General features: G+C 40.8%; 1 protein-coding gene across 1 annotated transcript; it reads right to left on the bottom strand.

The window, feature by feature from the left end:
• Positions 1 to 58: 58 nt before the first annotated feature.
• LOC307044025 (uncharacterized protein) lies at positions 59 to 27,907 on the bottom strand. The gene is made up of 2 exons (XM_079689038.1): positions 27,449 to 27,907; positions 59 to 4,360 (listed from the first exon to the last, which is right to left on the bottom strand). Exons 1-2 carry the CDS (start codon positions 27,561 to 27,563, stop codon positions 2,979 to 2,981), a joined length of 1,497 nt encoding a protein of 498 aa, XP_079545164.1. The 5' UTR covers positions 27,564 to 27,907; the 3' UTR covers positions 59 to 2,978.

Genomic DNA, 27,907 nt, shown 5'->3' with positions numbered 1-27,907 from the left:
GAGCAGGGGTCACCAACCTTTTTTAGGGTGAGGGCTACTTTCAAAAAATAAAATCAATCGATCAATCAATCAATGTTTATTTATATAGCCCAATATCACAAATGTTACATTTGTCTCAGTGGACTTCACAGTTTGTACAGAATATCAGTATGACAATACGACACCCTCTGTCCTTAGACCCTCTGTCCTTAGACCCTCACATCGTACAAGGAAAAACTTCCAGAGAAAACCCACAGTTTAAAGGGAAAAATGGGAGAAACCTCAGGGAGAGCAACAGAGGGATCCCTCTCCCAGGACGGACAGACGTGCAATAGATGCCGTGTGTAAATTGAAAAGATAATACATTTGCAACATAGGTAGTCTACTTTTACTCCTCTTTTTTTGTTTTTTGCAGTGTATATATTTAGCACATTTAAACATTATTATATGCTTACCTTTAACCTTTGTGTGCTGTTTGGGTCTGTGGGACCCTTTTTCAGTGTTTACTAAAAGAACATGTATGCAATTTAATAATTTTAACCTGCTTTATTTGGGGGTGGACGGGCCTCACCTCCTCTAGGGGGGTCCGGGGCATGCTAACCCGGGAAGATGTTTTTTAAAATGTTGAAGTGAAGTGCATCAATCTGCTGCACTTTGAGCGCAACATGAATTTATGGATACAGCTCTCAACACTCAGATGAAAAGGAGCTTTATACTTTTCAATAATCCAAACATCTTTAGAATGTGATCACAACCAATAACAAATAATTTAAACTTGTTTATTCTTATCTTATGTTACCTAGTTAGCATTCTTTCTTTTTCTTTATGCATACTTTACTAATGACTCCCCTTTTAAACTGTTTTTTTTACTGTCCTATACACATTGGAATGATTTCTTACTTTATCTATATTAAATAGATAAAGGTGTGGTGTTCTCTCTAAAACGCCTCACTATTTTCACCTTAAGTGCCCATGTTGTTCTGTGATTGGGATAATCTGTGGCCTCCTTTTGTTTACTTATATTATACCTAGACAGCTCCTTGTTTAAAGAGCCGATATTTGAGTTTATTATTAAAATCAACCTCTTACCAAGAACATCCGGTTTCCTGTTGCTTCCTTTTTACCCTAAACTCTTAGGGAGTAACGTATTACATGTAACGGCATTAGGTCATCAGGATACAAAATAGGCAAATGTATTCCCTTACAGTTACAGAAGTAAAACAATCAGATAACAGGCAGGGCTCGACATTATAATTGGCCCGCTGGCCCGGAAGCACTATTTAGACACCCCGGGCCAGCATAACGTACTTTCCACTTGCCCGCTCGGGCCACTAAAAATATTGTTTAAAAAAAAAATGTTTCCTGTGGTATTGGTATTTTGACTATCAATTTAGTTAAATTGTTTCGTTTATCAACGCTACAACATAGCGTTTCCTGAGTCGGTTGTCATTGTTGGGTGAAAAGCAAACAGCTGTTTGTTGCGGAGCGCAGCGCGAGCAGGCTCCCGTGAGCGCGCTCCTTCACTACAGACTATCGCGCCACCTAACCATTCGCCATTCATGTTTTTAATACCAGGGGTAACCGGCCAAGCGCCGGGCAAAAAGCAATCTTCAAATAAAAGAAAGTCACCGGAGGAGTTAAAGGAGAGTGACAGGGAGTATGAGAAGAAGAGGGAGAGAACGTTTCAGCCAGCTTGATCGATGGAGTTGGCTTCTAGTGGTGCAGTGACGCGTCCTAAAACCCTTTTATAATCTATCGATTAGATTTATGATTTGAAAATTATAAAAGTAGGGTAGACATGTGGAGATTATCCGGCTGAACAAAACGTGCATTTATCAAACAGGTTTGTTTTCCACAGACCTTATTTCCAGCTATTTTCCAAAACCCTTTGGAGAAATCCCATTGCTTTTTGTCGAGGAAACCAGCAGCTTACTTCCTGGTTTTATGACGCATCACTGCACCTCTCAATATGATGCCAATATAAACAAGGTCTTCTGTCAGCTCTGTACATCAATGCCGACCTATGATGACAAGTAAGTGAAGAGTAGAAAATATAAAAGGTATTGGCTTTAGGGAAATGTCCCAGCAGTTTAGGATAATGAAGGTTCTAATCTAATCAATTACATAGCCATTACATTTCTAACTCCTAATGACAGGAAGGCAGAAAGCGCATTATACAAATAATAATACTCATAATAATAGCAGACATTTTTTAACAATGACCACAATATCATTATTTTAATAAACCAAATATGAACAATTGAGGAAATGAGGAAGAACTGTTCAAATGTTGTAGTACAAGTAGTAATGTAGTTAGAGCATACATTACTATTGCAACAAATGTGTTCATTTTCTTCATTATAAGTCGATTTTTTTGTACGAATCCTCCGGGCCAGTGGTTACAATGGGGGGGCCAGTGATAATACAATTCCACCGGCCCGGAGGGCCAGTGGCATTTTACCCTTAATGTCTACCCCTGTAACAGGTATTTTATGTGAAACAGGGCTCATTAACAGCATAGCAATGATACAAAACATTTAGAAATAAGGAACAATACGTCAAATTACATTACACTACATGTCACTTGTTAGACGCTTTTATCCAAAGCGACTTACATACATTCAGTACTGTGGACAATCCCCACAGGAGCAATTTGGGGTGAAGTGTCTCAGGGACACAACGACATGCTGACTGCAGTGGGACTCAAACTTGCTATCCCCTGATTCAAAGTCCAGCACTCTATCCACTGAGCCCCAAGCCGCCCTCAAATCATCCTATATCTCTATATGGAAACTTGGATCCCTCAATCCAACATAAAATGGTTCATCAACAGTCAATGGTTAACGTATACATCAGAAAATCAGTAGGACAAAAACATTAAACATATTGTCCAATTGTGTTAATAAAGATAGAGTTCATTTAAGTCTTATATGAATGTTGTGCAACAATGTTAATCCAGTCAGACAGATTTTTTTTTCATGTGTGAACTGTCATAAGACTTATTCATTGTCCTCTCCATCAGCTTCTGTTTCTAAGTGTTCAGCTGAGCTGCTGATAGGAGGCTCTGCCTCTTGGTTATCCTCAGTTTGAATTTCATTAAGCTGTGAGGACTGACGACCAACACACTTGTGTCTTTTGAAATCAATACACCATTTAAATCTTTTGTCACAAACATTGCAGCTGTATATTTCCTCTCCTGTGTGGACTCTCATGTGTGCCTTTAAATGTTCACTCCGTGAAAAAGCTTTCTTACAGACTGAGCAGCTGTGTGGTTTATCTCCTGTGTGGATTCTCATGTGTCGTTTTAAATGTCCACTCCGTGAAAAAGTTTTCTCACAAACTGAGCAGCTGAATGGTTTCTCTCCTGTGTGGATTCTCATGTGTCGACTTACATCTCTATTCTCTGAAAAAGCTTTCTTACAGACTGAGCAGCTGTGTGGTTTCTCTCCTGTGTGGATTCTCATGTGTTCCTTTAAATGTTCAGCCCGTGAAAAAGCTTTCTCACAAACTGAGCAGCTGTGTGGTTTCTCTCCTGTGTGGATTCTCATGTGTGCCTTTAAATGTCCACTCCGTGAAAAAGCTTTCTCACAAACTGAGCAGCTGTGTGGTTTCTCTCCTGTGTGGATTCTCATGTGTGTCTTTAAATTTCCACTCACTGCAAAATATTTGGTACAAATTGAGCAGCTAAATGGTTTCTCTCCTGTGTGGATTCTCATGTGTCGACTTACATCTCTATTCTCTGCAAAAGCTTTCTTACAGACTGAGCAGCGGTGTAGTTTCTCTCCTGTGTGGATTCTCATGTGTTCCTTTACATTTCTTGTATTTTTAAAATATTTCTTACAAACTGAGCAGCCAAATTGTTTCTTTATGGCACTACGGCTTGAATCACTTACAGATTCTTTTTCGTTTTTCAGTGAGCTTGAGCCTGAGGCAGGTTCTCTGGTCTCCTTCCAATCAGCACTGTCTTCAGTGTCAAGTTCAGAAGAGTCTCCAGTATCAGGTTCAGAAGAGTCTCCAGTGTCGTCCTCAGTCTTTGGTTGTAAACTGCTCTCTGGATCTGAGTTCCTGGCTGGTTCTGTTCCTCGACAGTCATCTCCATCAGCTTCTGTTTCCATGTGTTCAGTTTGTCTTTGATGAGGCTGTAAGGACTGAGGTTTCTCTTCATCATCTTCACTCTTCACAGGGTCAGGAGTGAAATTGGACTTGGTGATATCAGCCTCCTCCAGCTCCTGAAGCTGATCTCCCTCCTGATTGATCCCGACTTCCTCCTGTTCCTGCTTAATGTGTGTGGGGGGCTCTGGGTCTTCCTGGTCCAGACTGGTGCTCCACTCCTGCTGGTCAGGGAGAAGCTCTTCTTTAACCACCACCAGCTGCTGTACGTCTGCAGGAAACAGGAAACACACTGTTATATCAGTCTTGGACCTAGTCAATATAATTAGGTATGTTATTGAATTGCAGTTTCCAGAGAAGAGAGGTCTATCGTCTCTTCCGCAATTATCAGGGGTGAGCGGAAGTGCAAAGAGGCCCTACTCAGGATAATACAGTTAAGTCTTGTTAGTTAGGTGGTTCATATCCTGACAGGGTATGAATTACACCTAAAGAGGTCACGAGATAATGACCTTTCAACATCTGGAAAATATGTGGGTGTGTTGGCTAATGTAAGGAAAATGGTGTGTGCGTTCATTACTGCTGCTATATATGATGTGAAAAACTTGTACTCGTTGGAGCATTACCACTATTGACTGCTTGTGTGCAAGGTAATGTTTCTTCATTATTATTGATTGCTGTACAACGAAATAATAATTAATCGACTATATCTGTGTTTGTATTTGATTGATTCCTCTCCGTTTTATTCTTTCCTGTTGTGAGTGCTGAATTGCCACAACATTTTGGAGGTCCTACCGAGATGCCGATGCTGCGAGTTGCTGTGTTTCTTCCTGGAGGTCTCAACTCCCTTGGCCTGGCAGCCCTGAGACGGCTGTGGTAAATCTCAAGGAATTGAGAAACCAAACTTGAGACTTCCACAGAAGAAATACCGGCTCACAGTAAGCAAAACTTATTTGGAATGAAATTGATTTTTGAAGTTGTATTGGTTATTTTTCAAAATGTAAGAAAAAAAGCAGAGGAGTGGATTTGGGGCACAGCTACAGTATGGTTGAACATCTGTTTGTTGATTGTCATTTGATGGTTGTTTGTTCTGTCTGTTGGTTGTCATTGTTGATTCGTAAAGGTCTTGTTTTATGTTGATAAATGTTGATCTGAAGAGATCACTGTATTCTGTTCGTAGTCTGCCTGAAAAGCTTATGGTTGACTGAGGGAATGTGATCTTTGCTGAAAGGATCACGTGTATTCTGCTCTAATATGATCTTTGCTAGCCGTAATGACATGTTATGCTGGAGGAATCACTGTATTTGCTCATAGTCTTGAATTCTGCCTGAGAAGATCCTAATGATTTGTCTTAGGGTTCAGAGATGTATTGGCTGAGGAATACATATTTGCTTTGCGAGCTAAGTGCACATTCTGTTCCGGTCCTGCTCGCGACTCTGTGAATTCACAATACAAAAGTGGAGGAAACCATGTTTTGTCAGGCCGTAATGAGTTAGATACTCAGCATAAAGCGCTAAATGTTTTGGTATACCATCGTTTGTTATTAATTGGTCAAAGGAGCCCCCCTTCTCCTGAAAAGGCTGAGAGCTCCAGCCGGGGTGTGTCTGTGAAAGTATTTCCCCCCCCTTTTTCCGATTCTGTAAAAGAGGAGACCATTTGTTTTATCAGCCGAGAGAGCAGCAGTGTGTCTGTTTGCTCTTTTCTCTGATGCCTGTTCAAAAATAAGGAGTAGAAGATCAATGAGTGATCTGAAGTTGGAGTGAATACATTGAAATTAATCGATTAATGTGTGATTTAGAAATATTGAAATAAATATTAGACAATGATTTGTTGCTATTTAAACAGTCTTTGAGAACTGATTGTTACCATTGCATTGCATTGTGAATTTCATGGTATTTGTCATTTAACTAAGAATTGTCCCTAATTATATTTCAAGGGAAAAAGTTATATTACATACAGTAACATTATGGGAAAGTAACACGAGATGTGTATATGAAGTAGCTATATTGAAATAAACAGATTTTGTTTTTATTTTCACCTAGAATAGATATAGAAAGAAGAGTACAATACATTTTTGTTTTATATATATATATGATATATAAGTAAAAATAAGAATAACTAAATCAAAGGGTTACAAATCATTAGGGGGTCGCTATGGGCACTAATATCAGCCGTCAGAAGGACCTCCAAGGTCCAGACAAATGCATGTATGACAAATATGGTAAATCAGCCATAACATTTTTGCCAAAATGGCATGGCAATTTGGGATTTCCTCAAAGTGGGACTTTCCACCATGCCTCCTTGATATCACTGCGAAAAAGAATGTTGAAAAGATTTGAAAAAAAGATTAAAAAAGCAAAAGTAAGGGCCTGCAAAAAAGTTAACAAGAAATGGTCGAAACAGCTTGAGAGTTTGAAACTTTGGGAAAAGGAAGCTGAAAATAGGAAGAGGGTTGAGCAAGTTTGTAAGAGCGTTAGAATGTTTGCCTCATTGAGTACTGATGATGCAAGTGAAAAGATGATAAAAATGACTCCTCGAGGCCTGATTGAAGAGGTGACAGGCTCAACGTATTACACAACGCCATTTTGTAGGGTTGTTGCAGATTTTGAGCCAAAATGGTCTCAAGATGGATCTTTTGAAAAGTCTGACATAGCAATGTTGAAAGACCTCATTGATCAGCCTCGCCCGGTTGCCCCCCCTGATTGGGATTTTGAGTACATGACAGAGTGCCTTGGGGTCTGGAGCGCCATGGGTCGAAAGGTCAGCCACACGAATCAGATGATTCATAGCCGGCCGAAAACAACGATGATCAGTGTTCACAAAGTTGACTTTGATCTGGACTGTCCAATCCAGCCTCCAAAACAAATTAGCAGAGCTCAGCCTGCTGCACAGCAACCTCATCTGCTGATAGACATAAGATACGAAGGGGGAGCTGAAGGAGGAGATAATGTAAACAAAGCTGAGACTGCTGCAAATAACCTTGGGGCTTTGTCACCCCCACCATACAGGGGGCTGCTAGAACAAGCTATGAAGCAGCCTGCTTCTCCAAGCACAGTAAAATTCCCTTTCCGGGCCAGTACTACTCCAAACAATGAAAAGACAAGATCATTAACTATTTATCAGTCAGGTGCCCCACCACAGCCACATTTCTTATCTGTGCCTGAAGAACAATCTGAAGTAAACAACTTGATGCTTGGACCAATGATAGAATGTCCAAACGGTACGGGAGGCGTACAGCATGTTTACAGTACATGGAAAGTTGCAGAATTACAAGCTATTATTGAAAAACTTCCAGAACCAAAGAATAATGGGAAAGTATTTGCCAACGCTCTGGAAAAAATGGTGATACAGTAAGGCAAGGCAAGTTTATTTATATAGCACTTTTCTGTACGCGACAATTCAGTACAGACCTACTTTGCTGAAATGGACCATGTCTGCTCAACTAAGATGGGTCTTGGTTGGGGTGAAGTCCGACCTGCTAATTGGGATGCTACTGCTGCATGGAGTACTTACAATACTTCCACCTATCAGACTCAGCTTGCAGCTTTACGGCAGACACTAGAGATGAAATACAAGCCAATGATAAATATGACAACTGTGAACATATTTACACAAAAATCAGGGGAAATGTTTGATGACTATTTCTCAAGAAAGATTAAAGTGTTCAATGCACACAGTGGAAATGAACAACCATCCACTGTTGATGATTCAGTATGGGAAAGACAATTGGTCCAGACTTTGGTGGATGGATTGTTACCAGATATAAGAGCTCTTTTTGTCAGGCATTGCATTGCATGGCAGAGTGCCAGGTTGACTGATGTAAATAAATACTGCTCACATGCTGAAGCTATTGTTCAGGATGATAATAATCACAATGCAAAGAAGACCAAAGTCAACATTGAGAAACCTCAGATGGTTCAGCTTGCTTATTATTCAACAGCAGCAAACAGAGGAAGAGGAAGAGGTGGAAACAGAGGAAGAGGTGAATACAGAGGGAGGGGAACAGAAAAGAAACCTTTCTTTAAAGACAGATACCTGTCACAGGTGCCATCAAACTGAAATACTACCACAGGAATGGGATAATGATCAAGGAAAATCATACCCACCAAATGGGGATGTGTCAGTAAATAGACCATTTGCCAACAAGAACCGCCCATTTCAAAGATCATGACTTCCCGAGCAAGCCTCAGATTATACTGCTATTCTACAGGAAGATAGTAAAAGTCCCCAAACAAATGTTTCTGAAATAACTAATCAGTTCTACCTTTCTCTTCGTTACAAATCTGAAGAACTTCCAATGTTCAAATTAACAATTCACGGCAAAACCTACGAGATGTTGGCTGATACAGGAGCAACTGAATCTTCATTGAGATCAACAACAGAGGATTTTGAGATGACCAAGGACATAAAGACCTGTATTGGAGTTACAGGCACACCTATAACATGTGGAGTGACTAAGCTATGTCCAGTTGAATGCAAAGACTTTGATGTTTCAAATATACGTCACCAATTCGTGATTGTGCCAGATTGTCCAGTACATCTGGCAGGAAGACATCTGCTGTGTGCGCTAGGCCTGACGCCTGACTATTGTATGTAGAGATGTCCCGATCCGATCACGTGATCGGGGATCGGAGCCGATCACGTGATTTTCAAAAGATCGGAATCGGGAGAGAAAAATCGGGGATCGGGATTTTTTTTTTTTTTTTCTCTTGGCAAAGACATAATTAAAGCGGTATTGTCAATACCTAAACCACTGACAAAAAAGCAAGTGCTATCTTTTTTGGGATGCACAGGCTATTGTCGACAATGGCTTTGTAATTACGCAAAGTTATCTCAACCATTGTCAGACAATCCGCATGCGACAACATTGACTGCAAACGACTCAGTCACTTGGACTTCTGACTCGTTTGAAAAGCTGAAGCAAGTGTCAGCTTCTTCTCCTGCCTTAGGCATACCTGACCTTTCTAAAGATTTCAGCTTAGCAGTGTATGAGAATAATGGGTACTATAATGCTGTCCTGCTTCAGAAACATGGTGACAAACTTAAACCAGTTGCTTACTATTCACAGAGACTTTCAGCAGTTGTGAGAGGTCTTCCTACTTGTTCTAGAGCAGTGGCTGCAGCAGCATCGTCTGTCACAGCTTCTGCCTCCTTGGTAGCCTACAGACCTCTTGCTGTTTTTGTTCCACACGCTGTAGCTGCCATTCTTCTACAAGCCAAAATGGCCCATTTTACTCCTGCTTCTACTCTTCACTACAACATCTTCAACTTGCCACATGTCACTTTGAGAAGATGTGATGTGTTAAACCCAGCTACTCTCCTTCCCACCGAGGAAGAGAGTGAACCTCATGATGAGACTGTTTGGTAGCAATTACTGAAGCAGTAACTCCGAGACAAGATCTTGCTACTATACCGCTCTCTAACTCTGATCTTATTTATTATGTTGATGGGTCAGCTAGTAGGGTTGATTGTGTCGGAGCTGTTGGCTATGCAGTTGTAAGTGATCATGATGTAGTGGAGTCTGCAAGACTTCCTTCTCACCTATCTGCTCAAGCTGCTGAACTTTTTTGCTTTAACACGAGCGTGTATTCTTTCAGAAGGAAAGTCAGTCACCATCTACACTGACAGCAGATATGCTTTTGGTGATGTGCATGACTATGGAACTCTGTGGAAAAACAGGGGTTTTCTTACACCACAAGGCACACCTATACAGCATCACCTTCTTGTAAATAATCTTCTTGATGCCATTTTGCTCCCATCTCAGGTGGCTGTATGTAAATGCCAAGCCCATGTTCGGGTTACCGATGATGTTTCTAAAGGAAATTATTTTGCTGATTCTGCAGCAAAGTCTGCCGCTGTTTCCTGTGAGACTTATTCACTTCAGATGCCTCTTGGCTCTGCTGAGTCACAGACAGTTTTCGATCCCCATATGTCCCTGAAAGACCTTCAATCAATGGCTAGTGCTGCGGAAAAAACGACATGGCGGAAACAAGGTAAGTATGATTCAGAAGGAGTATGGAAAGGTCCAAATGACAAACCTTGTTTGCCTAAACAACTTTTTCCCTACATGGCCAAGCTCTCTCATGGTTTAGATCATGTCTCCAAGACTGGTATGATTAAATTCATTGCACAGAGTTGGGACTCAATTGGTTTCAGCACTACAGCTGAAAACGTTTGCAGGAGATGTCTGGTGTGTGCTCAAAACAATGTGGGTAAGTCACAACACATAACACAAGCTGCATTTCAACATTTCAACATCTAATGATGGATTTCATTGAGTTATCTCCAGCTAGAGGATATAAGTATTGTCTAGTTGTAGTAGATATGTTCTCTAAGTGGGTGGAAGCTTTTCCTTGTAAACATGCAGATGCAATATCAACTGCTAAACATTTACTTCAGGATTTCATTCCCAGGTGGGGAATCCCGACAAAATCATCATCAGACAATGGCCCTCATTTTGTAAACAACACAATATCATCTTTGGCAGAAAAGACAGGCATTGATTTAAAACACCATTGTGCTTTGGGGGGGTGCTGTTGAAAGAGCTAATGGGGTGTTAAAGAACAAACTGACAAAGATGATTGCTGAGACACAAATGGATTGGGTTTCCTGTCTTCCCCTGGTGTTAATGTATATGAGGGGAAGATACCACTCTACCATAGGTTTATCTCCACATGAGGTTTTGAAAGGTAAAACTATGCCTATGGGCAGGGGTGCACATAACTTTGCGGGTTTGCGGCACAGAATGTGCACAGGGGAGTCTCCCACTGCAGCCAGTTGGCTGAGTTTTAGCACAATTCTGTTGTTCATACCGACGTTAACCCTTTCTGTGCACACGGTGAACAACTCTGTCGTCCGCTGATCTAAGCCTCTGCCTCCTGTAAGCTTCACAGGTCCGTTGGTTATGTCCTGCGCGGCTCGGCCAGCACCAGTTCAGTCAGTCACAGAAAGTCCGAAGATTTTTAGCAGGGAGCGAAACGACAACGTAGCTGCTTAATGTCTTTGTTTGTTTTTTCATGTCTCGTATTTACTCCATAGACTGTTGACAAGAAACAAGTGTAGACGAAATATGTGTTTTGTTTAGATGTTTTGAGGTACGCAAAGGCACGTAGTGACACGAGTGACGTTACGCAATTCAGATTTTTGCCACGCATGCGTACCTGCGTACCAGTTATGTGCACCCCTGCCTATGGGTCAAGATCTGTACAAAGTAGGAGTACTGATTAGATACTTGTGGATGAGGCCATAGTGGCCTACTGTAGGAAGCTAACCCAGATTTTGAGTTCTATCTCCATTCTAGTCAAAGCAGCTCTCCCTACACCCTTGGAATACGGAAAGATAAATCACCCCTACCATCCAGCTGACTGGATTCTGGTGAAGGACTTGAGGAGACGTCACTGGAATTCTCCACACTGGAGAGGCCCATTTCAGGTTCTGCTTACTACACCGACTGCGGTAAAAGTGAAGGAGAGAACCACTTGGGTGCACGCGTCCCATTGCAAGAAAGCACCGATACCTTGAGAAAGGGATGGCTGACCATAGGTTCGCCATGATGACCATGCTAGTATGGATGCTAGCACTTACTTGGGGTATGTCAAATTCCAGCATTGCCCGGGAGCAATTGCCAGCAGACCCTGAGGGGTCAGGACTGGAAAGACATACCGTAACTCACTGACAAAACTTTCAGAACGAATTAAGAGAGCTGTGTAGATTGAGCCAATCATCAACCGTGAAGACATGGAAGAAAAAGAGGAGGACTAGCTGCTACCCATAAGTTTGAAAGGTAATGTTTGGTATGAGATGATGTCTTATATGGTCAAACACACCTTTCCAGGTAAAAATGGTATGACGGCAGTGGTCATGCCACCTTGTAATAGCATGGGTACTTGTATGAGTCCGGTAGCAAGGCCTCTTAGACGAAATGAATTGTTTCCTGTTCTTTGCAAATATGAGGAACGAGTTGCATCACAGCACGTATGAAAACCCCTTGACGCTGGATGTGGTCCAAGTAAATATGGTCCTCTCATCCCGCTTCACAGATTAACTGACCTTAGGGTTAAACCAGAGCCTGTTGGTCAAGTACGAGTGACATAGAAGCCATCCCATTGTATTTGCTATCAAGATGGAGTACCTCCATATCAAAGAGGAGGACAAAAAATTGAAACTGTATTCATGGGAGTTACTGATTGTACAGTATATGTAGGCACTTATCCTAGTAAACATACATTTCAAGGGAAATGACCTACTATAGACATTGTTCACGATGGGGGACTGGGTTTAGGACATATGGCTACGAGTATTGTGGAGGATCTTGTTTTTATGTGTGGGGGGACAAATTATTATTATTATTTGCCTAGATATTGGTCAGGATGCTGTTATTATGCTCATTTGACAATGCAGGTTAATATAATTCATATGTCAGATTCAGCGCTAAACATATCATCACCTGATACATTTGGATTGAATGATACTCATATCAGAACAAAGAGGTCACTCTCTGAATTCTCGGCAGGTTAATTTGGTCATAAGGTTCCCTGGTATGAGAAAGTACTTAGTTTATTCTACCCACAATTAGGAACACTCACCTTATCTCTCCATGTCGACAGTCTATCTTATACTATGTGGTAGGGGTGTAACGGTTCACAAACCTTTCGGTTCGGTACGTTTTCGGTACAGCAGAAAACATCACAAAACATAAAATATTTTTGTTTTTTTTAATTATTATTAAGCTGTGAATAATGTATTCACTCAAACAAATACAAAATATAATAAAATAAAAATTAAGGTGCAGCATTTCGATGAACTGAAATGATCTGTACTTTAACTTTATTGTACTAGTACTCACAAAACATAAATTAGTTTGGGGTTTTTAGTTATTATTAAACTGAATATTCACTCAAATAAATACAAAATATAATAAAATAAACATTAAGGTGCAGCATTTCGATGAACTGAAATAATCTGTATTTGAACTTTACTGTACTAGTACCTAAGCAGCCAGTTTGACATTAGGACTTGCTTGTCATTGTATTTTCATGTTTTTTTAAAGAAAGATGAACTTGTCCACATTGCTTGCTGAACGGGCAGATCTGCTGGCACTAACAATGTCTCCTGCTGTGGAGAACACCCTCTCTAGGGACAGAGGTAGCAGATACAGCCAGGTAGCGCTTTGCTAACATGGCAACATAAGGATATTTGGCGTTTGTAATAGCTTTGGCTCGGTCTGAACTTTTTGCGAGTGGTGGAGGCTTAAATGCTAGCGGGAGTTGGGTTTGCACTTCAGTCTGTTTTCTTTTGGTACCGGTGATTAGGGGTGCAACAACTAATCGACTTAATCGATTAAAATCAATTACCAAATTAGTTGCCAACTAATTCAGTCGTCGATTCGTTGGTGACGTCATCACGTGTGTTTTACGCTCTGTTAAGCTCCAACGTTATTGGTGTTTTTATCGGTACTGGAGACATTTACAAAATATATGTCATGTATTATTGCTACAAAAACATTATATCGCAGTCTTAGTGTCGCCAACTAATTTTTCTAATATGCAAAAAGACAAACAAATGCGTCTATGATGTATTTTCAATCAGACGAGATCTCTCTCTCCCGTCTGTGTGCGAGGGGGCGGGGCAATTTACACACACGCAGCTGCTACATGCAGCAACACACTGCGGAGATGGCGGAGAGAACGCGCTCCGAGGTGTGGTTAAACTTTACCCGTCTCGATGTGGACAATGCTCGTTGCCAAAAGTGCAATAAGAGTTTAGCATGTAAGGGCGGTAACACGAGCAATTTGTCTAAACATTTAGCAAAAGTGCACCACATCCAGACGGAGGAATGCACCGGGTTCGACTGTCTTTCTAGTAGCTCTGTAGCCCCATCCACGAGTAACGTTTCCACGTCAGGTGTTATGTATGCTAGCAGCAACACACGGAGTTAACTCAATGATACAAACATGGGTTACTGATTAGAGGTAACTGAGTTATTTATTTTGTTAAAGTTTCAGCTATTCTGTTTCCAGTTCTGTCATCACATTATTTAATATGATTTTTTAAAACATTGTTGTTTCTTTTGATGTGAAATATTATTTATTTAATTTAAATAAAAAGCAATGTTAATTTTGTTCAACATTTGTTTAGTTAATTTAATAATATATGTATTTTTTAATCAAGTATTCATCTTTATTGTCTTCATTGTTAGTTTTCACATGCGTAAAACAACCTGAAGCTCAATCTAAAAGTTGATGGCTAAATAAGAGCCTTTGAGAAATTGTGCAAGGCATACAGTAATAGTCAGAATAGTCGATTAATCGTTTCATTAATCGATTATCAAATTAATCGTTTGTTGCAGCCCTACCGGTGTTATTCAAGTTCCGGTAATGCCTTTTCAAATGTGTGCAAGTTTGATGTATTGCCGGCCGCGTAACCAATTTTAGTTGAAAAATGCTGATAAACAGCTTTGGTTCGGTCCACCTGTCTTTGTCCGTCATCCTTGTATGTAACTGCGAAACCAAAATGTTCCCAAACCGGAGACTTCAATGATGCTGGAGGATTTACGATCTCAACTTTATTTGCGTTCGTCGTTTCGACAGTTCCTCAAATTACAGACTAAATTTGAACGCATCCCTGTGACCAGCTCTCATAGTATGCCTCTCGTCCAATTAAATGACTTGGTCGCTCTATGACGCGTTGAACCCAATGGGAGCAAATTACTCTGAATGCTGCGACGCAGCACCTGAGATTACTTCCAATAAGTTGTTCACGTTCTCAATTTTTTTACGTTTAACCTTATATTCGTTCGGTACACTTCGGTACACATGTGTACCGAACCGAAGGGACTTTGGTACGGGTACGTGTACCGTTACACCCCTACTATGTGGGGTTTTGAAAATGCAACAACAAAAGGTTTCTCTCTCATTAAGGACACTTTCAAATTCCCACTTAGCCTTGGACTATTTGCTGGCAAAAACAGGGGGATTGTGTGTAACTTTAAATTTGACTGATGGTTCTTGTATGACATTGATTCCTGATAATACAGATAATTTAACTGATGTTATTACAGCCTTGGACTATTTTAGATCTGCTCTAGGTAAAAAGTCTGGCTTAATCGATGCAGCAGACCAGGATTGGCTCGCTAGTATTGTTGGGTCTTGGGGAACGAGAATATTGCAGGTTGTACTTCCTGTGATTGTAACACTTCTGATGATTTGTTTGTTTGCTGTTTGTTTTGTAAGTTGTATCAAGGCAATGATTAATAGATGTGCTACTACCTCTTTGACTGCTGTAGCTATTCAATCTGAAGTACAAGTTCCTGCAATGTTCTATGAGGAATGTAAAGACAAAGATGAAAATAACAGTTTTCAGGATTTACAAGACTACCTGGATGATAAGCTTATCTGATCTCCGCGCCATGTAAACCAATATAATAAGTGATAACATGTATGATTAGGTTAGTTTAGGATTTTATTATATTTGAATCAATATAACATTTTGTTTCGGGTTTTTCCTTGTTACAATAAGTAATAAGAAGTGTGTTGAAACATGTTATCACTAATATACGTGTGTTTTTATGTATTCATGTGTGATACATTTGAATGGACAAAGCACATTTTTTTGCTCTTAATTATAGAGAGGTTTTTTATATATATTCCTAAAACCATGTCCCATTTTAAGTAAAAGTAGATTAGCGCAATAGTCTTTTCTTCCACTTTTATGTATAATCAAAAGGGTGGTTTTTGGGCTATTTGTGAGTAGGTACAGTACAGGTGACCTGTGACTTCTGCCTTGAGTAAAATGATTACTCATTGATAAATGTTTTTCTGAAAGTCATTTTGGGCTTTCGAGGGCGGAACTCAGTAGGTTACTTGTAATAATAATTATTATTTTTGATTATGTGACATTAATTAATAAAAGGATGGAGTGTTATAGCAGAATGTTTCATACAGCGTATTTCTGGTATATTCATTAAATGTCACATGGTAAGCTACACTGAACAAAAATATTAACGCAACACTTTTGTTTTTGCTCCCATTTTTCATGAGATGAACTCAAAGATCTAAAACATTTTCTATTTACACAAAATAACCATTTCTCTCAAATATTGTTCACAAATCTGAAAAAATGTGTGATAGTGAGCACTTCTCCTTTGCCGAGGTAATCCATCCCACCTCACAGGTGTGGCATATCAAGACGCTGATTAGACAGCATGATTATTGCACAGGTGTGCCTTAGGCTGGCCACAATAAAAGGCCACTCTGAAACATGTAGTTTTGCTTTATTGGGGGGGCCTGGGGGGGTCCGAAAACCAGTCAGTATCTGGTGTGAGGGTTAGGATTAGGGTTAGGGTAATGTTGTGAATCGAGTGGCCTGTGTTCATCGTCCATAACATACGCCTGCCCATACCATAACCCCACCACCACCATGGGCCACTCGATTCACAACATTACCCTAACCCTAATATACGGACCTCCTCAGGGACCTCAGTTCTGACTTGGCCCCTTTCAATAGAGGCTTTTAACAGGGCCAAGCTCACCCCCTCATCCATTTCTGCCTGGCACTCCCTGTTAAACCCCTCACACCCCCACCCACCTACCCCCCCCTCTTGAAATCACTAACCCTACCTCTTTTCCACCCCTACCACTGCCAGTGACTTCAAACCTCTCAAAAAACTCGCTCCACCACCCCCCGTAGTCTTCCCAATATTCTTACTTTTCCTTCACACACAAATACTATCCTCTCTCTTCTTTCTTTATCACTCCCTCCCCAACTCACTAACCTTAACCCTAGCCCCCCTCATGGGACACGGACCCCCCCGCCAATTTTGGTATCTACCTGCCCCCCCTTAACTGCATCTATCCCCCAAATACGGGCCTCTCCATCGATCAGTGGACCGAACCCCCCACTTTTAGTTACATCCACCACTCCAACAACCATTGGATCTGGGTGCCCCCTTTTAACTTCACCTGTCCCCCCCCCTTAGCCAATGCCATTCTACCCTGGCAGGACCCACTAAACGTGGCAGAGTAACAAGCCTTGCTCTTAGCCATACTTCTGCCTCCACCTACTCCTCCCCTTCCACCTGGACTCCAGAATCCCTTTATTCCCCTGATTTTTTTGGGCTCTCACAATTAAATCTCCCACAGCACAATTCCCCAGGTTCCCCCCAGCCTTGCCCCCTACCTATTGGTGGACCTACTCCCCTTCCTTCGGCGGCTGCCATTCTAGCTAATGGTGACCCTGACTGCCCCCTCCCCCCCAACTAACTAGGAGTAGCCAAATAGTGTGGCTCTAACCTTTCCTTCCCCTCTCACCTAACCCTATACTGTCAAACTTAACCCATCCCTTTTCCTTACCCTAACCATAACCACTCCCCAGCCCCTTACCTAATCCTAACCTTTTTTCCTCCCCAAAACCTAACCTTAAACTCTCTTACCCCCTAGGATTAATTTCAACCCCTTTTCTAATATAAAAATAAAAGCATTGGTTTTATCCTATTTATCAAACTAGATAAGAAACATGTGCCCGTGCCTCTACCCTGTCACCACTAGATGGTGACAGGTGACCTTTATTTCTTACCAAACCCTAATCCTAACACCAGATATGGTTATTTTGTGGATGTAGAAAATGTTTTAGATCTTTGAGTTCATCTCATGAAAAATGGGAGCAAAAACAAAAGTGTTGCGTTTATATTTTTGTTCAGTGTAGATGATGTGTGTTACGGAGTTGGGTCACACAGAGTTAGAGAGACAATGGTCGTTCTGAATTATCAATAGATGTATTCATTTTAAGTGAGCTGATGTCGGAGTGGCATTGTTCTATTGGCCTGAAATCCCAAAATGTGCATGTGTTAATTATTTATTCAAGTTTGGTTTTAATCAACATATATAGATTTTATTGACTGTGATTTTATAAGGACCATTGCATAATTGTTTTACTTGTGTGGTTTTTAATGGAGTGATTATTGCATGATTTTACCTCTGAATCTTGTTATTTTATTTCTTGGGATTGGCATTATTGAAACCGGCTGCGTCTGACTGGACAAACCCCCCCATGGCGCATGATTGGCCGATAGTGAATGGTATTTTGTTTTTAAGCAATCAGACACAGCTGAACAGGAGGAAAAAGACAGGAAGAGGTGCAAGGAGAAGGACGAACGAGAAAAACGAAGGAACGGAGAAACGAAGGAAGAGAAAGGAAAGCGGAAACCAGGAAGCAGAGCAGAGGAAAGACGGCAGAGACGCTGGGAGCAATCGGACCGGGGGAGACCACATACAACGCTTGAAAACAGCTAAGTAAAGGGAAGTCACCCGGCAAACCCAGCTGTTTGTCTGTGTGGTGTTATTGCTGTTGAACGTCTGTGTCTGCGCCACTGAGGGCTTTTTCTCTCTCTCTCACCCCCGCCACATCAGTGTTGCAGAGTGGAGGAGTGACGAGAGGCGGAGCCTAGGAGAGACGCCGAGGAGGACGAGGCAGCGAGTCCTGACGTTCTGACTCGGTGACAAGCCCCTCCCCCCCGTGTGGAATATTACTGGACTCTGCCATTGACAGTATTCTTAAAGACAATAATTCTGATTGGTCTCGGTTCCAACCAGTTTTACCTGGGAGTGTTATTTTAGCTATTTTAAATAGTATTGTCTACCTTTGTATTATTATCTTGTTTTTTTAACAATTGTTATAGATAGATCTATTTTAGTATTCAAACTGTAATTTATTGATTATAATAAATTACCTAAAATCTGTCCTTTGTTCCTCTATTCTTTGACGGTGGAAATTAGTTGTTGGTATATAAAAAGGAACCTCACACTAGCGTGTGACATTTATTGGCGCTGTCGGCAGGATACCAGCTCCACTGTTAAAGAATGGAGGAAGCCCAGGATAGACCTAGTGCTACTCCATCTGTAACTGCTCAATTTGTGATGCCATGGTTTATGGGGGCTGCCTGGATTCCTAAATGTGATGGAGAAAAGCTAAATTTGTTAAATGGAGGGCTCAGGTGGACGCCATGCTGAGGGCCCAAGGACTCAGTCAACAGCAACAGGCTGATTTTGTTTTGGGTGCCTTGGAGGGAGAAGCCAAGCATGAACTACAGCTTGTTATTCCAAATGACAAAGACACAGGACAGAAAGTATTGAATATTCTGCAAACACTGTATGCTAAACGACCTACAAAAGCACAGTTGAGATCTCATTGTTTTTAATTGTAAACAGCGGACCGATGAAAAGGTCAGTGCTTTTATACTCCGGCTAAGAGAACAATTTTACAAGTGGCAAGAGCGTGATGAAGGTGGGACCGAAGAGGGGGATGACCAGCCAATGCGGAAATGTGTGGGAAAAGGTGGAAAACAAGTATAAACATAATACAATTAAATAAAAGCAATACACAGGAAGTGTATATACACAGTACACACAATGAACATTACAACTTTAATTTAATGTAGCCTTACTATGAAGGCTAACCTAAATACGGTATATATACGGTACAGATAACCTTACCACTGCTCTGGTAAGGTAAAACTAAGCCGATTAATAAGATAGTATATATAGTAATTATAATGTTTTTTTTAAATAACTTGCAAAATCCTGTAAAATGACAGATATTAACTATAAATTAACAACCCAAAACATTATTTTAAGTATTTTGACAACAAATCATGTTTATTTTTTTACAGTACATTTACTATATAATATTTACAGTATTTTTGCACTTTCAGAAAATACATGCAGATGTACGTAAAATAAAAAGTATTATCTGTAATTAAATGTGTAACTCGTAATATAAAAGTGTATTACTATTATAAGACTTTAAGATATTTCTTTGTAATTTTAAGGTAAACATAAAAAAAAAAGCGTCAAATAAAAAAAACGTAAAATGTAATTAAACATTTTTTACATAAATCATTTTCTCAAGTAAGTCATTATAATGACTTGGTGATCTCATTATATTGACTTAGCTACCTCATTATATTGACTTAATACCTCATTATATTGACTTAATATCTCATTATATTGACTTAATATCTCATTATATTGACTTAGCTACCTCATTATATTGACTTAATATCTCATTATATTGACTTAGCTACCTCATTATATTGACTTAATGTCTCATTATATTGACTTAGCTACCTCATTATATTGACTTAATATCTCAAATCAGGCCTCCCTCAGTAGACACACATTTAGGTAACGTATGTTTCGGAGAGATGTGGGATAGGCTTGACGTGTTATTGAGCTCAACCTTGTCTTCTAAGAAGGTAACAGTAAAAACGGTGCCTACGTCCAGTGGAGCCACGAGGGCTAGAGCGCTGGTTTGTCCTTGCTTCCTTTTTGTTTTGTTTTCTTTCATTTGAGTCACCGTGCCACATTAGACTTCCTCCATTCATGTAACGCAGTAAACAGTCGATGTGACCCCCTAAAACATGCAGGCCTAAAGGATATGTAAAGATACACTATGGTCCACTCGGATAGTTTGCCGTCTCCGTTCTCCACGAAATATCTTCAAAAAATGAGCTGATGTAGTTTAGCCAATTGTTCACAAGTGTTTTGATCGAACAGGAAAATGTGCACTGTTGTAGATATTTTATAGTGAGTGTGACGTATGCAGGAGGAAACAGGCCATCATCAATGCTCATAATGTCCATTATCGCCCACCTCATTAAACTTTGTGGAGTCCTCCCTCTAAAAATAAATTGCACCATATATTTGATTTCACATTTAGTTTAATGACATTTTTAAACTGAGGCGCAGTACATTGTATGTAAATCAGGAAGTTTGTATATCGACAATTAATGATTGTAACTGTATGATGGTCTGTAGGGCATTATACTGAAACACATTGCTTACTTCAAGACTTGAGACAAATCTCTCTTTTCTCTCTCCTGACGTTTGTTTGGCCTCTCAGTCAGACTCTTTCTTTTGTTTACGTTTCCTTGTACCTAGGCCTTCTCTCATACCATTTGGACATGTTATATATTGTATAATCTACACCTGAAGCACTATGGTATAGCAAACTAACACAAAAGCTGGTCAATGTTATGTGTAATCTATTTAAAGAGGCATTATAGGCCCACACGCGCTCATCTGCAGATGATAAATGTTGCTGTGTTTAAGTGTTTGATGTCCGGAAAACACTTAGAAACAATCCAGTGGGTACAGTTACAGTCACAAACAAATAAATATATGATTGAAAGATATACGTTTGATTAGGAGTCATAATGCAGTGTACGCTTTGACCTTGGTATATATTCAGTATCCAAACAAGGCCTGATTTATCCTCTCATATTACCAAAAAGTCAATATAATGAGATATTAAGTCAATATAATGAGATATTAAGTCAATATGAGATATTAAGTCAATATAGTGAGATAACTAAGTCAATATAATGAGATATTAAGTCAATATAATGAGATATTAAGTCAATATAATGAGATATTAAAGGTCACATGTCATGCTTTTCCGGTTATTACCCGTCCCCTTGTGTGTTATGAAGGTTTTTATGCATTTAAAACGGTGTGCAGAGTAAAAACCCTCAAAGTACAGCAGAATGTGGAGCACTTTTGCGAAATGTTTAGACAAATTGCTCGTGTTACCGCCCTCACATGCTAAACTCTATTGGCAACGAGCATTGTCCACATCGAGACGAGTAAAGTTTAACCACACCTTGGAGCGCTTCTCTCCGCCATCCCCGCCGTGTGTTGCTGCATGTAGCAGCTGAGTGTGTGTAAACTGCCCCGCCCCCCTCACACACAGACGGGGGAGAGAGATCTTGTCTCCATTGGAAAGGTCGAAAGTACATCATAGACGCATTTTTGTTTTGTTTTTGCATGTTAGAAACAAGTTGGCGACAATAAGACTGTGAGATAATGTTTTTGTAGCAATAATACATATACAATACATTTTAAATATCTCCAGTACCAGATAAAAATACCAATAACGTTGGAGTTTAACGGCGCGTAAAACACACCAAGGGCAACCATGACAACCATGCTTCTTCGCTGCTTTTGTGGAGGATGTTGCAGCGCCACGTACAGGCTCGGCATATGTACTGCAGCTTCTCCAGCGGTTGGAGCCAAACGGAGCTGTCTGGTGTGGACAGAAACTTTCCGGTGTCTATTGCGTGTGGACGGAAGCTTTTTTTGCGATTGCGATTGCGTTTGCATATGTGTTTTACCATTATCGTCCTCGTGTAGCCGGGGCCTTAGACAGTGTTTTTCAAAGTAGGGGACCGACCCCCCGGGGGGCCGCCAGGGGGGTCACACAAAGTTTTAGGGAAAGGGGAATCTTTTTCTTTTTTTTAAAGTTAAACTTTTTTTTTTAATGTTATTAATAACTCTATATCTATCAATCTATGTGTCCTTTGATGCCAATCTTTTAATATTTTATTTGTATTAATATTTTATTTTATTGTTTTTAAACCACACGACCGCCCTTCAAGCCAATTACAATCGAGCTGCCGCTACAGAGAGTGAAACTGACAGGGCTGCTGTTGGTCTGTACAGCAGCCCTGCGCTAAAACAGCTGATCACAACGTTCACACGCTCTGTGGTCAAGAAGCTCTGCACTACCACCCCCCCCCCCACCCCGTTGACCATTCCCGATAAAGAGGGCTTCATACTCCACTAGCAGCACCCCCCGTTAGTATCGGTACTTTAAGAATGACGGGGAAAAGTACTCCGGTGAGAAAGCGCCGTTTTAATAAGAGCCATGTGTGTTCAGCGCTCTGCTTCCACTCCCTGCACTGCAGCCGTGTCTACAGTCCCTCCCCTCTCTCATTCACGCGCTAGCTGCCAGAGCATGTGAGAAAACGCATGGCTGCAAATGGGAGTGCAACTGCCGCTGCGCCTCGGCTTGTTGACAAAAAAGACACCAGAAGCGAAATTTGAAAGTATTTGAGCTATATCTCTGACAGTGAGGGCAAGCCTACGGACACCACGAGGCCTGTCTGTAAGACATGTTTTAGATCCCTGCAAACCAAGGCAGCCAACACATCAAACTTGGCTAAGCACCTCGCCGACCGGCATCCAGAGCTGTTTAAAGAATCTAAAGACAGACAGATTAGCGAATGTGATAACATAATTACATCATGCTCAAGCCCATGCCCTCAAATCTAAGTCAAACAAGTGTAATTTATTTTGTGACAAACGAACGTTTTCGTAGTTTGACGAGGCAATTAATGGCAATGATAACTGTCTAATATGGCTTGATTATTGTAATGCTCTGTTCTCCTGCCTTAACAAAACATCAATAAACCGGCTACAACAGGTCCAAAATGCTGCAGCCAGATTACTGACTCGGTCCAAAAGAACATGCCACATCACTCCGATCCTTTCTGCCCTGCACTGGCTCCCTGTCCGTCTCAGAACCCAATTCAAGGTACTGGTCTTCACATATAGAGCTGTCCATGGCCAAGCCCCAGCCTACATGAATGACCTGATCCACCCTCACACCATAAACCGGGCCCTGAGCTCCTCAGAACAAGGCCTCCTAAGGGTGTCCCGAACCAGGCTAAAGACTAAGGGGGACCATGCCTTTGAGGTGGTGGCCCCAAGGTTTTGGAACAAACTCCCCCAGATAATAAAAACCTCGGCCTCAGTAGAGATTTTTAAGGGGCAGTTAAAGACCCACCTGTTCCGACAGGCCTTTGGGTCGTCGGAGGAGGTGAGTTAGTGGCTGTCTTTTTTTTATTGGTGTTTTATCGTATGTTTTATCCTATGTATTACCTGCTGCTGTTTTATGCCTTTTGTACTTTGAATTGTGTACTGTACTGTAAAGCACTTTGTACATCCGTGTTGAGAAGGGTGCTATATAAATAAAGTTTTACTTTACTTACTTACTATCTTTTTAGCTAACTTACCAATGTGGCTAACATCTGCAATATACATTTTGTCAATAATTATTCATATTACTGTACTATTACATGTTAATAAAATATTAAAATATCAAAACAATATTTTATAAAACTGTTTACAAAACAAAAAAGTTGTTTGAGATGATGCTTAATTTTATTTAAAGGTCCCATGTCATGCTTTTCTGGTTATTACCCGTCCCCTTGTGTGTTATGAAGGTTGTTATGCATGTAAACGGTCTGCAGAGTCAAAACCCTCAAAGTACATCCTGTAGCGAGTAAAACTCTAACACAGAGAAGACCTCCCCAAAACGCCTCGGAGATACGTCACTGTCCATTGATTCTTCCAGGTACCGCATGATGTCATGCGTTACCCGGAACCAAATGAACCGCTGATTGGTCCAAATTGACCAATCCACGGACTTCCTCACACACACACTCAGTGCAGGCAGCTCTGCTGATTTCTCCTCCCTGGCTGCAGGCTGATAACAGACAGTTGGGATCGCGGCGAAATTCTCTCTGCAGACCCATTCTCTCTGCAGACCCATTCTCACAGCGTTTATCAAACTTTTTCTTACTCAATATCAAGACACACTTATTGTTTTTACTTAGGCTGTGACTTTGTGTGTGCTCAGGGTGAGTTTGGCTGTGTTTTGCTGTCGCTAAACAAGGAAACAACACCTCCACGGAGCTCAGTGCGATTAACAACGTCCCGACCAATCAGATAACACTGTGCTCACAGGGAGGGTGGGGGCTGGAGCTACTGGAGCTACAACGAGCTGTTAAAGGCAGAGAGTGAAATTCAGTGAATACACGTAGTTTACAGAGATGCTGTATGAGAAACCAAAGTGATTTTGGAAAATTGCACAATATAAATCTATTCTAGTAGAACTCTACAATGGAATTATGATCAGTGGAAATGGCCATGACATGGGACCTTTAATACAAATTCTTGTCATTTATTGTTCTCATTGTTTAAACGTTTGTGTTATGGTTATGGTGTGAAATAAAGCAAAAATAATTACATCTAAGACTGTTTCCCTTTTTTCTAAGAAAAGTATCAAAAAAAAAAATCGGAATCGCAATTCTTGACTTGGTATCCAGGGCTCGACATTAAGCCATCTAGTATTTAGCTCGGGCAATGAAGCCTCACCTGCTGGTTGCCCGATTGGAAAATCTATTATGCCAGTATCATGCAGCTCGCGGATCCAGTAATGAGTGACCCGACAGCAAAACTAAATATATCTATAACTAGTTACGGTAGTTTGAGAGGTACTTAAAAATAGCTACGTGTGATATTCTAACCTGAAGTATATGTTTTGTCAGCTCACCGCTGCATGTGATCATGCGGAGCTGCGTTTCGACTCGTCAGCAGCAGCTGATCTCTCTCTCCCGTCAGATTAGACTTCACTCGCGTTTATATCCATATCGATCAGATCCAGCTAGTTCTAGCTAATGATATGACTACCTGCTTATTAAAAAGACACCTAAACAATAAGTGTTGCTATGCAACTGGGTGAGGCCAAAAAGTATTATGCATTTGTTTACATGCCCACCGGAACCCCGAGGCATTACCAACAGATCAACGCACAATCAACCCATACAGGAAATCTCTTTCTCCACATTAAGTGTTAGACATTAGAATTGACTATTCTTGTCTGTCACATAAGTGGCGCAACTGAAGCAGTATTGCGCTCAAGAGAAATTATTTTGACCGAAGAGATTTAGATTTGCCGGCAAACGGGAACTCTGACATCGCCATTTTGTGTGCTTCGCGGATGCGCTCGGCTCCTCTCGACTGCTGCTCGCTCAGCTTCCGGATGAGGAGGCATTCGTTCGACCAACTTACAAACATTTTTAACAGGGGCCATAATAGTGTAAATAATGTTTGTTTTGGCAGTTACAACTGAATGTAATGTTTTCTACTTTTTTACATCTGGGAAGGCATTTGCCTTCATCAGATGGAAAGTGTCTTGACCAACAACATTTCTTATAGCTATGCAGGGCATGCACGCGAGCAAATACAAGCAAGAACAAACAAGTGAAATGAAGAATGAAATTGTACAATATAATATTGTGCTGGTTCATCTTATAATTCAGTCTAGAGCAGTGGTTCTCAACTGGTGGGTCGCGACCCGGACCCGTTTTGAGTGGGTCGCGGATGTGTGAGTGAAGAAAAAAAAAAGTGAGAAAATAAATTGGAATTCTTTTTTCTTTTTCTTTTTTTGGGGAAAAAGTCAAACTTTTATTTTGAAGGCCAGATTTTCTAACGCTGTGCATGCCATCGGCGTTGGACTGGAAGTACCGGAGACCATAAACGGTTTTGAAAACTCCTGTCACGTAGTGATCATCTTCTCAATAAAATATCTTTGCTGATGTTTTTTCGAGTCTTCTGGCCAATCAGAATCAAGATTGTTGCCGGAAGTCCCCACGGAGAATAACTTTGCGGTAGAACTCTTCTTTATACATCCATGGGTACAACTTCAGATAAAAATGAACACATAATGAAATATGACCCCCGGTTTGATGATTGACAGGTCACAGAACAATGGGAGCTATCTACCCTTACCCACAATTTAAAGTGAGTCACACAGACTATCTCCTATTTACTCTTCTTGCAGCAAGATGTCAGAACAAAGTGAAAAACAAACAATGGCATAAAATATTATTAATATGTCGGGTAGTAATAGATTTATTTATTTTCTTCTCAGAGTGTACCAGAATGCATAGTCAGTGCATGACATTAAGGATTTTGGGAGATGGCCCTGTGGGCTATCTAAGCTAATTTACAGATGGCCCTGAGCCCAATAGAGATTGCCCTGAAAAATGCGCGCGGACGAAATGGCACTAAGGATGGGGGGGCCTCCCCCTAGAACATTTAGATTTTTGCAGGTCTTACTGTAGATGCTGTCTGGTGATTTGAGATCCACAAGCAGAGATTTGAGATCCACAAGCACATTTTTGGTTGACAAATACAAAATGGATTCACAAATGCCTGATCGAAATTGTCAATGTTAGAGATATTCACAAATTCCTCTTGTTTATTTGTAAATGAATTATAGTATTCACAGATCTTTTTTTTTATTTGTGAAAATATTTTCCCTATTTGCAGATCCGTTTTACATTTGCAAATGTATTTGAGAGTTTGCAAATATTTTAAATGCATTTGTGGATGGTGTTTTATACGGAGCCCCCTAGGGGACATGGAGAAGGGAAAAAAAGTATTATAAAATAAAATTAATGTTTTTTTTTGCGAGATCTGGCAAAACCACGTTGCAGTTTGTGCCCAAACTTGTCGTGCTTTTTACAGCCCCACAGCTTCCACAGATGACTCTTTTTAATGTATTTATTGTCAAAGCATTTACTGTATTCATTGCTATCGGGATGTTAAGAGCATTCCATGGAATTTAACAAAAAGTGTTTCTTAAATGAATTACCTACCCCACCTTTAAGTGTTATTAATGTGATAATAAAGTGTTATTGAAGAGTTTAAAGTGTTAATGAAGAGTAAAGGGAACATACCTGCTCTGTGTATCCGAAGCTGAGGCTGTAAAACAGCGTCCAGTAGTTTCTGGAGTCTCTCGTTCTCCTCTTTGGAAAGAGACAGCTCCTCCTCGTGCATTTGGGCTTTACTCATGTTTACTAGATCACCTTTTCCTGCAGACTCCGTTAAACACACCGTTTCTCTCTCCGTCAAACTCTCAATCTGACTAGTGTTGCTAACGTGTTTCCAGCTAGCATGCTAAGCTAGCTCCTATAGTCCGAGGTAAAAGCTCCAGAAAAAAAGAGCACAGAGTCCATTCAGAGGTTTACCCAGACACACAGATGATGGATCAGTAGTGCTGGAGCTCACACACACTTGTTCAGGAACACACAGAGAGAGAGAGAACCGTAGCTACGAGACGCCTCCTCGATCCAGGTTAGAAAGCGCTGCAAATGTCACTACACGATGTGCAGCCCTGCCCGATCTGCAGTGCGCAT

Source organism: Notothenia rossii, assembly GCF_949606895.1.
Source record: "Notothenia rossii genome assembly, chromosome: 6".
Classification (NCBI taxonomy): Eukaryota; Metazoa; Chordata; class Actinopteri; order Perciformes; family Nototheniidae; genus Notothenia; species Notothenia rossii.
This window is presented reverse-complemented; position numbering and strand designations above follow the sequence as displayed.